The following is a 12,242-nucleotide window of genomic DNA, read 5'->3' on the forward strand; positions in this document are numbered from 1 at the left end:
GAGCAACTTGCCTCGCCAGTGGTACTAGCCCGTAATTTGAATGCAACTTAACAATTTGAAAATGGATCGTAGCTGTTCTATTGACACTAAGCTACCGTATTATAGAGACTGAGAAATTGCTTTCGGAGATAAATGTTGGTAGCTACAAGAATTTGAGTTTCATTGTTGAATTCTCAAGATGATTGATTGATAAGGAAATAATCTTGATTGATTCGATGCTTATATTATTGGCATTGGCCATTTTAAATTCGCCGATTATTAAACCACTATGATATGTATTGGCAGATTAATGAAATTGTTTGATCGCGGTGAAATAAACTGCGGCAAAAATAAAGCCATTTGCGTTCAACAAAATCGCTATTTAAATCCGATTTATGAATAACGTAAACTTTATACAACCAGAGTCGAAAGACCGAAATTATTCATGTGAAAATTTAATCGAAAAACTAAAAAAAACCGACATCAACTCTATGAAATCCATAACAGTTTATCCCACGCACTAAGTCTGACAACTTGCCCTATCGCGTATTAAAACTGAATGGGGTCTTTGCGGCCGATAGGCGAGACGAGCCGACTGCACAAATCCCATTGTAAGCCCTACTTAGAAATGTAGCCGAGACCTAAAGCCACTAAGTGCATTGCAAGTCTTTTGTACAGATTACTATGAAACTATTCAAAGTTAAATGGAAACTGGCTCTACAATAGCCTACTTTGACAAGCGATTGCGTTGGACTGTATTTAATAGAATTCTGATGAGGTAATGGGAAAGTGTTATGTTTTATAGTTTAAAAAATATACTTCACTTGTACGAAAGGTTTCAAAATGTCTAGAGAAAATAATTGGAGTGATGATTTAAATGTAATATTACAGCTTAAGATGATCAACATGTGGGGTTTTGATTCCACGACAATACCCAAATTTCGGTGCAATAAACCTCATGCTTTAATACTGTAACATTTTGCTTTCTACGTCTTTGTTTTCCGTGCTTCGATAGAGTAAAAAAAGGCCTAATTAATTTTAAGAACTTTCAGACATAACGTAGACGTTAAGTGGCAATAAACTGTCTTGCATTTTGGGTTCTGAAAAAGGGCCTTGGGATAGATTAGTCAAGTTCTCAGTTCAAGACAAAAGAAAAGTAGATGATCAGTGACAGCAATTCAATACTAATTAACGAAGTTCGCATTGAGTATAAGCGATTGACAAGTATGTGAACCGAAGTACCAGCCAGTTCTCGTGGCATATGCTAGTGTTTTGCTATAAATGGAAGAGGTATTCTTTGTATATATAATTCTAAATTTCTCCTTTTAAAGTCCACGCGGTAATACGTAATAAGAATTATTTTGTCAATCTAATAGCCATTATTATAATGTCTCGAATTAAGTAAATGATTCTATTGGCAATACGCTGTTATCTTAACACCCGCGATTGGTTTTTATTCAATTACTTCTTAATACCATTTTTTTTTTCTTAACAATTATTTATTTATCTCTCCAAGCGACGGATGAAACCGATATTTTTACAGTAACTAACAAATTAAATAAACTCCATCAATGAATTTTACAAACAATATTATATAATGGGTTTTGACACTTTTGAATATTGAATTATAATGGGTATTCCAATAAAATTCCCGGTTATATTGACGTTGGTTTTGTGAAGGAGTTTTCCTGTTTTTGAGGCTTACAAAAACGTATTTTTCGTTAATGGCTGGTAAAATGAAACAGATATTTTACCCATTTAAAACGTACCAAATAAAGAGTGTATCATATTCGAATATAAAAAAATATATTCCTACACAACAAATACCTAACAATTTTGTAACAGAAATGAAATAGAAGCTCTATTCGAGTTTTAATGTAGTATTTCCACTTTCATAATGAGTTCCAGGGATCGTTAGTAGAAATAATGATGTGTCTATCATTTATCTTCATTTTCCCAATACCATATTCAAAATATTTTTATAGAAAGTTTTTTTTCAGCATATCCTAAGCAGAAATATACCTGTGGGAATGTTACTGATGCCACTGTTAGAAATTATTCGCAGTAGATTTATTAAAGGTCTCTTTCTTTGTTTATATCTAATAATATTAATCTCCTTCTAATAGTTTTTTCCATTGTTTCAGGATGGTGCGAGCAAGCTGCCTGCTAGCGAGCTGCGTGCTCATGGCTCTTCTGCTGGTTGTACCTTCATCTGCTTACCCCAGGTAGTGGTACAATATACGATCTTACATACAATTCCTTGATATCGAATAAACCTGCAAACAAGTGACTATTAGTTCAGGATATAATGATGTTTGTAATCGGTGAAGCATATGGAAAATAACCTTTCTTTGACAGAAAGTTATCACTTCGTAGTAGAATTCTTAGTTAGTTGACTAGGAGACTTCTCAGTAGGGCCGATGCCTGCCGAGCCAGTAGGATTGTATGAAAGATTGCCGCGGCCTCGGTACAGTCTTCTGACACTTTCTTCCACCCACCCTAAGGCGGGAAGTATAATTTGATGATTTTCCATCCAGCAAAGTTAGTTGGACTGTGGTAGGTGAAAAACAAATGTGGAAAAAATTATGTAATTTGCCACAAAAGACTGAACCGTGTGAAATAAATGTTGATAATAATTGCATTACCTATAATACAGTATTACGATGGAATTAAGAAAAGGGAAAATGTGTTTTTGTTTTATTATTTCATCCATATCCATATTTTTTTTATTATATCGTAGTACTTTAAGAACGACAAGTAGACATGTTGAACAGTTTGTTTCATAATTTCAGCCCGAGCAACTATTTCCGCGAAGATTTGGGCCAGTACGAACCTGAAGAGATCATGGACATGCTGAACCGCCTCGGAAACCTTATCCAGATCGAACGCAAAATGGAAAAGTGAGTTGACATTTCTGAAGAAAAAAAAAATCTTTAAATTATGTTCACTGATTACTTTTTGGCCATTCTAAGGCAAAATTCTTGTTGTAAAATCATAATTTACTAATTTGTGAACATAAATCAACTATGCAAAAACTGGATGGAATTAATTTTATGCAATGATGATGAAAAATTAAAATACACTATGGGCAGAATCTTATTATTTAAAATTCTAATTGTTTTCATTACACTGCATGATTCAATACCAATTTGACTAAAATAAGGGAAAAAGTAAAGTACAGTACATACACATTGTAACTGTCGTTCAAATTTCACAATTTACTGAACAATTTTATATTTTCTAAATTCTTCATGTATATCATTACCAATATTTACCATCTTCTATACCTATATAACCTCTTTTTATTTCTTTTCAGCTATAAAGATGACATTACTAGGTCTGTATGTTGTACTTAGGTTCAAGTAGTTTGGTGTTGCTTTTTTTTTTTAGCCAACCTTAATGCATGTTATCCTTTTCTAGTCAATAGAGAGCTTTCACTATATTACCACTTCCTACAATTTAGCTTTTGCTGTTGTTAAAGCGGGATGCCAATACACGACAAATACTGGCGTTCTTATTCCTTTTTCGTCTTATTAGCTTTGTATATTTTTTTAACCGAGTCTTAAATTTTGCATGATTTTTGTGGGACAAGTTACCTTAGAATTTAGTTAATAGATTTCATAATTATCACCTCTTTTTTTTAATCTTGCGTTGTTAAATCCACTCTCAATCCAATTTAATACTTTATCATTTAAACTTGAAATATTATTTTACGAGTATTCTACCATTAAACTTAGAATATGACTGTTAGAATCAATATCTAGAGATGTAGTTCGTTTTAATAATATAGTGTATAGTAACACAAATACAGTTCGATATTTCCTGCAAAACATTTAATACAATAGCTGAAACTGTTTGTTCTATGTAGACTAACAGTAATTTGGCACCATTCCCTATAGACCTTGATTAAAACCTCCGTATTTCCCGTTGGAGATTGTTCTAGAAACAAACTTCAATATCTAAATAACGTTGCATGCAAAATAGAGTTATTATCACTTCGGATTTTTTCTATACGATGTTTAAAAGCAGACCCCGATCGTATTTACGAAATCAATCTGCTTGACGTAAAAACAACGGTCATCTTCAAAAAAAAAAGAATTATGCATTCCAAAAAATATTCATCAGTTGATGATAACTTTGTATAGCATAGCATTGATATATTGTTTCTTGAGATATCACTGGGGTTTGCTTAAAATCGTGTATCGTAAGTTTGTCCTTTATGGTTGTCTCAAACAATGATCTGAATTTGATGAAAGTCTACAAAGGTATTCTAATGCGTCCGAAAGAGTTTCTCAAAAACGCAGAGTCCAACTCAATATTATTCGCCCAACAAGCCCTGAAATTGATAAATCTTTGATATTCCGCCCAAGACATGAAATAGATGACGGGAATCATTTTGTTACTTACGCATGTAAAAAACGAAGAGGGAGCTTAAAAATACTTTACGAGCCGCTAAAATATTTGTTTGGAGGTCTCGACGAACCAACGAAACAATGTTTAAACGCCTCTCCCCAAAGAATGTACAATGTTTCAGCCGCCAAGCTATTAGTACTAACATTTCACTGTAGGCTCACATTTTTCATTGTAACAAATAGTCGGTCGACTTTTTAAACGCAGATATTTTCCTCTTTAATATCTTCTTATCTTATATCTTAATATCTGTGCTTGAAAGATGACGATGCATCATTATTAATTGAGACGTTTGTTTCGACTAATTAGTAGCACGTTAAAAAATAGAAGGCATCAAACTAATTTAGAGCATTTAGCGAATTTTCACATTTTTATCTTTCCATACGAGAACAGATAATAATTTGTTTTGTTATATTTTCTAGCGAGAAGCGAGCCCTCGATCTCGGTCTTAGCCGCGGCTATTCTGGAGCTCTCCAAGCCAAGCACCTCATAGGTCTGGCAGCCGCCAACTACGCCGGCGGACCCGGAAGGAGGCGACGAGATGCCAACTAAACATAAGCAACCCGAAAACTGCACTGAGATGGACAACTTACAACCGTCAACCATCTACTCTGAAACCGGCAACCACATCTCTGCAGTGACATCACGCACGTCATTCACAATCTGGCTGGCTACATTATCAACAAATCATTCATATAGTATAGTCAACTTTATTCAAATTAAAGCTTAATGAAAAATTTCTATTCGGTGATTTAACCTCCAAATATTCTTAATGGTTAACGATATGTAACGCTTCAAATGATTCAATTCTAGTCATAGCAATCTGTAAGACAGTACCGTACAAAGCGTATTTTTCTATTATGTAGTTCAGAGTTTTAATATACTGTAGTCTTATGTTTAGTAAGTCTTAGACTTGATTTTAATATTCCAAGCTTTGTTCCTTAATAAATGATCTGTAGACGACAAAAATGCTTTTGACTGATTTTGATACTGTATTTCTACGAGTCCAAGATTGTACCTGTTCTAGTCATTCCTAGTCATCTATGAAAAAATCAACTGGTCTTTGTTCATTTCGGTGTTGGTAACTTCAGTACTTAGTTATCATTAAATATGTTTCTACTAGTAAGGTTTAACCTCGGAATGCTGTCTTGAAACGCTTAATATTTATTGTAAATTAGAATTACTACATTTCTTAAAAAATCCCAGCTTTATGCTTAGTATATTGTGTCATAGATTCAATGTTACCATTCCTATGTATGTACGTGGCAAATTAGTGTTTAGATAAAAATTAAGTGATAAATATCTCCTGTCTAGAGTTTATTGTTAAAAATAAAGAGATATTCATATTTATATAAATGTGTTTATATTAATGATCTATTTACTCTATTTTATCTTGGTAACCATTGTAAGACTAACAATGTCACTTTTATTGCAACATTAACGGCTTTTCACTGATTCCCCGAGATTGATCAATTACAACACCAGTATTTAAACAATATTTAGAAAAAAAGGTTGAAATTCAACATCACTCTTGACGATGGAAGTCAGAACAACGCCATCTGTTCGTTTTTAATTGAACTAAAACAGTGCTTGTCTTTTTAACGCCATCTAGTAGTTTTCAGGAAAATCTTTTGACATCAGCGTAGACTAAGTTTTGCTAAAGATGATCAGTACCTACCCAGAGGTCACTAGTTAGTAGTGAGATATTCACAGTACATTTTTTTTTTGTTTCGCTAAATGCATTAGTTGACACTATAAAATTAAGTTATATTAGACAAAGTAATAGTTAAACCTAGTATGGAACTTTGTGATTACTTTAAATACGGCTTCCTAAAATACCAACATATTATTACTATTTATTCCTACGTCATCATGTTTTAGTCGTTTGGCTATATATAATAAAATGAACATTTAATATCATATAAAATCAACATTTAATAGTACTTTATACGTATAGACTTAACATTTCATATTATGACGTCACACACCCTAATTAAATTGTGATAATGTCAAGCAAGCAGGTTGTTAAGCGTTATTTCAAATCTACTAAGCACATCCCGTATGGTCTAGTGGCTAGGATACCTGGCTTTCACCCAGGAGGCTCGGGTTCGATTCCCGGTACGGGAATAATCTGATAGATGTAATTTTGTTTTTCTGTTTTATCTAAAACTAGCTGTTGCCCGCGACTTCGTTCCCGTGGGTAGAAGTTAAAAGTTATAATTTATACCTGCCCTGTTTTTTCACATTTTCCATTGTACCTATCTTCGCTCCTATTAGTCGCAGCGTGATGGTTTATAGCCTAAAGCCTTCCTCGATGAATGGTCTATTCAACACAAAAAGATTTTTTTAATTTGGATCAGTAGTTCCTGAGATTAGCGCGTTCAAACAAACAAACTCTTCAGCTTTATATATTAGTATAGATTTATAAAACACTACATAACATGAAAAATAAATTTATTATAACATAACATCAAATTAATTAAATGCATCTCAACTTCACAAGGTCATGTTAGGACTAAAACATGCTTATTAAAACTTGTTGGTTATGGAATTTATGGCCAACACCTCGGATTAACACAGGCATATCCATTAATGATTACGTGTTAGTTACTACATAAATGATTTCTGTAAAAATACAGTTTACATGCTAACAATACAATAAATGGTTCATCGTTGTCTAGGAGCTAGTGGTACCCATCAAGCTATCTAGGCATGCCAGTTTGCACTGAACTAAAGAGCACTGTCAACAAAGGTAGGATGAGCAAATAAAAGCAAACAGGACCATTTTAACCAGACCCCTGACGTCAGCAATGTCGTTTCCAACACACCTCTTTTTATACTGCAGAAAGGGGGCGGAGGAGGCCTTCGTAATTTGGATTGCATCACTAGGGTGAATTGTGTATTCGGATGGATGCCCATACGTTTTTTCAACATGGCCGCTCTCTGTATTTATAGTTGCTGTGTATTTAAAGCAAAAGTTTTATGAAGCTTATGTGGTTTTGAAGAGAAGGATTTTAATTTTGATGAGTCCTTGGATTATGCTGTTTCTAATAGATAAGATGAAAAAAAATGTTCTCATTTTGATGGTTCCATTTTATTAGTTTAGAAATATTACTGTTAACATCGACGACGACATGTTTTAGTAGAAAGTAAAGGTTTAAAACTACGAGAGTGCTACACCGTAGCGACTACATGTAGACAGGCTACAGCTACGAGTTGTAGTAACTGTAAAAATGAAGTTGTGTTTATGAAGTGGTCTATAGTGCCTTATATTAAATTGTGCCAGAAATATAGCGACCATGGAACTAGGCTAATGATATGACAGTATCAGCCATTATTAAGTAGGGCTCAATGACTTGTATTTTTGTTGCCAAATTACGTGCAAATGGTGTCATTGAAATGTTTTCGAATTGGCAAAAGCTTGAATGTTTATGAAAATTTAGATCTGATGAAAAATAAAAATAAAGTTAATCAGTCAGTCTCATAGAGATACCATTAATTCAGCCAATTGGGTGATACAGTGATTCTCAAAGGTAGTGAATAAAAATATGACAATACATTCAAAGATATTAAAGTAAAACTTTTGAATTGTGAATAACTAAGTCGTTTATTAAATTAACATAGTTTTAAGCAGGTATTTGTGCCAAACAGTTAACATCGTAAGGCGCATTTATGAAGTAAGTATGCATCGTGATCTGTCCTACACGGGCTGATAGGTCGTAGAGGCATTGTGGACCATTGGGGATCGTGTACTGTAACAAACAAGAAAACAAATTTTTTCATAAGTATTTCAAGAGTCTTGGCAGATGCTCGTCGATGATATAATATTATGAAGTTTGTTTAGTGAACACGCTAATTTAAAAAGTATTTATGGTTAAAACAGTATAATCTAGGAAGTCCATTTGATATTATGCTAAAACAAATAACAGGAAAAATGAGAAGTAAACTCAATGTATGTATAGAAATGTGATTACATCTAGAATTTTCCTAAACTCTATTGTGGTCGACTTTTTGTGTTTTTTGTAACCCTATTTCAAATAAAGGAAACCACCTATCTACCTTCTTCTATCTACCTCCTCATGGATGCTTCCCTTTGGTGGATGGCGGATTTCAGGGCTCTTACTGACTTAAACCACAGAATTGCTTCTCAGTTTCTTATAGTCAGGATCCAATGAGAACGATTTCAATAACTGTCGCAAAAAACTATCCATCTACCTTCAAGCACGCATTTTACTAACACAGTATCCCATAGGTTCAGAGACAAGTCTTACCTTCACAGCAGTATCTCCAGAATACTCAAACAATTTGACAGGTCCCTTTCCAGGGATGCTTATGGCGAATATATTGTAGCCTATTCCGATGAGCTGGTCGTCAAACACGAGAGGGAACCATGGGAATATGGTGCCAGCACTGCATTCCGTCTCAGCTGACATGTTGTAGTAGTAGTGAGTACCTGAGAATGTTTTCAAAAGAGTCATTAAGTGAAAAATTGATGTTAGGGATTTTTAAGAAATTGTCTATTTTAGAAGACAGTCAATTCTTAAAAAAACAGCTGTTTTTTTCACCCACAAAATCAATTTATAAAAGTTTTTGTGAGGCAAATATCACTTTTCTTTCGTAATACTCGAATTGATTAACACGTTTTAGAAAAAATGGATAAAAGTAATAGTCCACAACGCCATCTAGTCTCGAGCTAAGCGAAGCTTGTACTATGAGTACTAGACGAGTATTAAATATACTTGAGTATACTTCTAAACACGTTCATGGATTTGTTTTCCATTCGCAGATAGGATATTTAAAATATCATAGAGATACAAAAAGACATTATATAATATTTTTTCTTATGTTCAATTGACTTCAAATATTTTCGAAACTGGCTGTTATAACTTCGCCTTAACAATCTTTTAACAATTTTTAATTGAGCATCCTGCACTGCGATTAAATATGTAAAAAAGAAAAAAAAATTACCCATCCATTGAATACAGTTCTGCTTCGTAAAGATGCTGTTAGGGCCTGTGATAGCGCCCGGAGTGGTAGAAATCTCATACAGATCACCGTCAAACGCTGTCACCCAAAGAGCGCCATCTTGTAGTAGAATTGATGAATTACGAGACACAATGCGATCTACTGGGTTTCGTTGTAAGAATTCTGGAAAGAAGATGAATTAATCTTTATTTTTGTACGTACTATACGAATAATCTTATTGAAAACAAGTTATGATAATATTGTCTAACGTACGAATGGATAACCTTTGTTAGACATTGAGAAGATAACGACGAAAACATTTTATCAATTAAGAAAACGGTAAGAAAAAGCAAAAATAGAGCAGGTTGCCTCCATCCAAATATTCGCCGTGTACTTTGTTGCCTAACTTTGAAATCCTATCTTTTTCTCGAAAAACTAGGTAAATTAACTGTTCACAAGTCTGAAGTTCTTTAAAACTGTTTCGTACATTATCATAAGTTTTATCCTGGAAGCAATAGTTCCTACATACCGCCGGACATAAAGTACTGTTGCATAGTATAGTATTCCTTGGTGACATCATTAATCTCTGTGGTCCAGCTGGTATAGCCTTGTGTCTCCCAGTCGTACTCAATATTTGTGAATGCATCGGGTTCAACCTAGAAAAAATGTGGTAATTATTAGTCGATCTTATAATCATGATGTTGGAAGATTCAAAGTAGGTTTAGTAAGTGACACATAAAAATTCCAGGTTCACGATGGTAAGGCTTTGAATTAATAGATTCGTCGGCCTCACCGATCTATCTCTGGTCAATTCGACCCTTTATCACAGAAAAGTTACCAAAAATAATATGGCACAAGAATGTCATCAAAAAGACTAGGAACTAATTGATCAGAAGTCGCTTAAATAAGAAATAGCTCAATGTGAAAGCGGTTTACACCAGGACGATAAAAACGAAAAATCATATGGAAAACCTCATTTAAAACTTAGGCCTCTTTCGTACTTTTAATCGACCTAAAAAATATATAATGGAGTCAAAGTACTACTTGATAAGAATCTTATCATACCGCAATTTGCAATCCTGCAACGAATCGAGTATCGTCATAGAGCACGCAGACAGTATAGTCGTCGGCAGGACAGAACAGCTTCAGATTCTCCAGCCCCGAAGGACTTGGGGGGCGCGACTTTTCTACAAAGCCTTTGAGTACTGCATCACTCTCGTATAGAGGCATTTCTATGAACGCGGTTTCGCCAAACGCGTCTATTGAGAAATCGTACCTTACTGCAAGGACAATTTTTATTGGTGTTCAAAGTATTGAAAGATATTACTTGGTTATAAAAAAATGTAATAATTTTACCTTTCAAGTTCGGATCGAGGAGTCCTGAAACAAATAGATACGTGAAAGTAACAGATTTAACACAAAAACACAAAAGTATGCCCTCAAAAAAATCTACTACTATTTTATATCCCTATCACTTGATAGGGATATCTAATAACAGCGGTTTCCATAACCCTTGTTATGGAAAGCGCTGCTATTAGTTAGTCGACGTTTGGTCAAACAATGGCGTTTTATCAAGTAATTATCAGTAGATATTTACTCAAATAAGTAGATATTAGTAAAAAAAATGACATTGATTCGTACATAGAAGAAAAACGAACTAAAATATCAATGCCTTACCCATCGCAGGCCCTACCGCAAGCCATATTAAAAACAAACCAAATATCATGACTAGGGAAAAAAAATAGCCTCTGAGAGTAAATTACACTAGCCGTAATGTTCAACTTTCGACATTTATATAGTAAACGTATCGAGTACTTACCTACATCGATATTGACATGCGTGACGTCACCATCACTTAAAAATTTATACCAAACATTTTTTTATACTATGAAATACAAAATATTATTTTTTTCAGCAATACAGTTTGACAGATTTCACTGTTTGTCACGGCAAAGGAAGCGTCCTTTAGAGACGGGCCTTTTTAATAGGTCTTTGACAAGGATACCAAATAAATGAATCAATGCAGTATGCTTATAGGTTCACCGGCTATTCCGGTTCAATTGCTCTTTACTTGTAACTAAAATGTTCATAATAAATTGGTTGTTGGTTTGCCAATTTAGAGAATCACTTAGAAAATTTTACAAAAAAGCACTGCATTAAGTCACTTTACACGTGAACGAAGCCACTGGCATGGCTAGTATAAAATAACTAGCTGTCGCCCGCGACTTCGTCCCCATGGGTAGAAGATAATAATATGTCAGTTATGATTTATACCTGCCCTGTATTTTGCACATTTTTCATTGTATCTTCGCTCCTATTAGTCGCAGCGTGATGGTTTATAGCCTAAAGCCTTAATCGATGAATGACCTATTCAAAACAAAAATATTTTTTCAATTTGGACCAGTAGTTCCTGATATTAGCGCGTTCAAACAAACAAACTCTTCAGCTTTAAATATTAGTATAGATAATCTAGCAGTTGCAATTTGTAATTTATAATAGTATTAATTTTAATAAACAATGGATTTCGTAAAACTGTCAACATTTACCAACTGTCTGAATACTTTTATTGCTAAATGAAAATGCTAATTATTATTATGCTGTGTATAATTCTTTATTTGAATGATATGATCTTAATTTCAAAATTTTCAATTTTCTAATTACATGTTCTACAAAACAAAATGTGTCATTATGGAGACATAGTGATACTTACGTTAATATGAACAATAATCATTTTAATTCTAAAGAATTAACACTGAAATTATTGATATTTTGCTTGAATACGTCACATATTCTTCTTAATAAAGGCCAATGCACTATGATAGGTAGATTAAAGAAATATTGTATTTCTAATAATACATTTTACGAGTTTTTTATTCTCAATCAATATA

General features: G+C 33.7%; 2 protein-coding genes and 1 non-coding gene across 5 annotated transcripts in view; 2 read left to right on the plus strand and 1 right to left on the minus strand.

Moving 5' to 3' along the window:
- Positions 1-5,745, plus strand: part of LOC113505332 (diuretic hormone class 2) — a 46,881-nt gene extending 41,136 nt beyond the window's left edge. For 2 of the 3 annotated variants that reach the window (XM_026887970.1, XM_026887971.1), the window contains exons 2-5: positions 2,124-2,207; positions 2,772-2,879; positions 3,296-3,316; positions 4,812-5,745. In XM_026887970.1, the coding sequence (XP_026743771.1) occupies positions 2,125-2,207; positions 2,772-2,879; positions 3,296-3,316; positions 4,812-4,941 (342 nt within the window). In that variant the 5' untranslated portion in view covers position 2,124 and the 3' untranslated portion in view covers positions 4,942-5,745. The remainder of the gene's footprint in view (positions 1-2,123; positions 2,208-2,771; positions 2,880-3,295; positions 3,317-4,811) is intronic. The other variant, XM_026887972.1, reaches the window with a different exon arrangement.
- Positions 5,746-6,444: 699 nt separating this feature from the next.
- On the plus strand, positions 6,445-6,516 carry Trnae-uuc. The gene has a single exon. It is a non-coding gene; the product is annotated as a tRNA-Glu (tRNA).
- Positions 6,517-7,977: 1,461 nt separating this feature from the next.
- On the minus strand, positions 7,978-11,604 carry LOC113505412. Its single transcript, XM_026888085.1, has 7 exons — positions 11,032-11,604; positions 10,711-10,734; positions 10,420-10,634; positions 9,884-10,010; positions 9,358-9,537; positions 8,661-8,842; positions 7,978-8,141 (listed from the first exon to the last, which is right to left on the minus strand). The coding sequence occupies exons 1-7, from the start codon at positions 11,078-11,080 to the stop codon at positions 8,016-8,018; spliced, it is 903 nt and encodes a 300-aa protein (XP_026743886.1). The 5' UTR covers positions 11,081-11,604; the 3' UTR covers positions 7,978-8,015.
- Between the last annotated feature and the right edge of the window lie 638 nt (positions 11,605-12,242).

The sequence above is a fragment of the Trichoplusia ni genome, chromosome 25, assembly GCF_003590095.1.
Source record: "Trichoplusia ni isolate ovarian cell line Hi5 chromosome 25, tn1, whole genome shotgun sequence".
NCBI classification, from domain to species: Eukaryota; Metazoa; Arthropoda; class Insecta; order Lepidoptera; family Noctuidae; genus Trichoplusia; species Trichoplusia ni.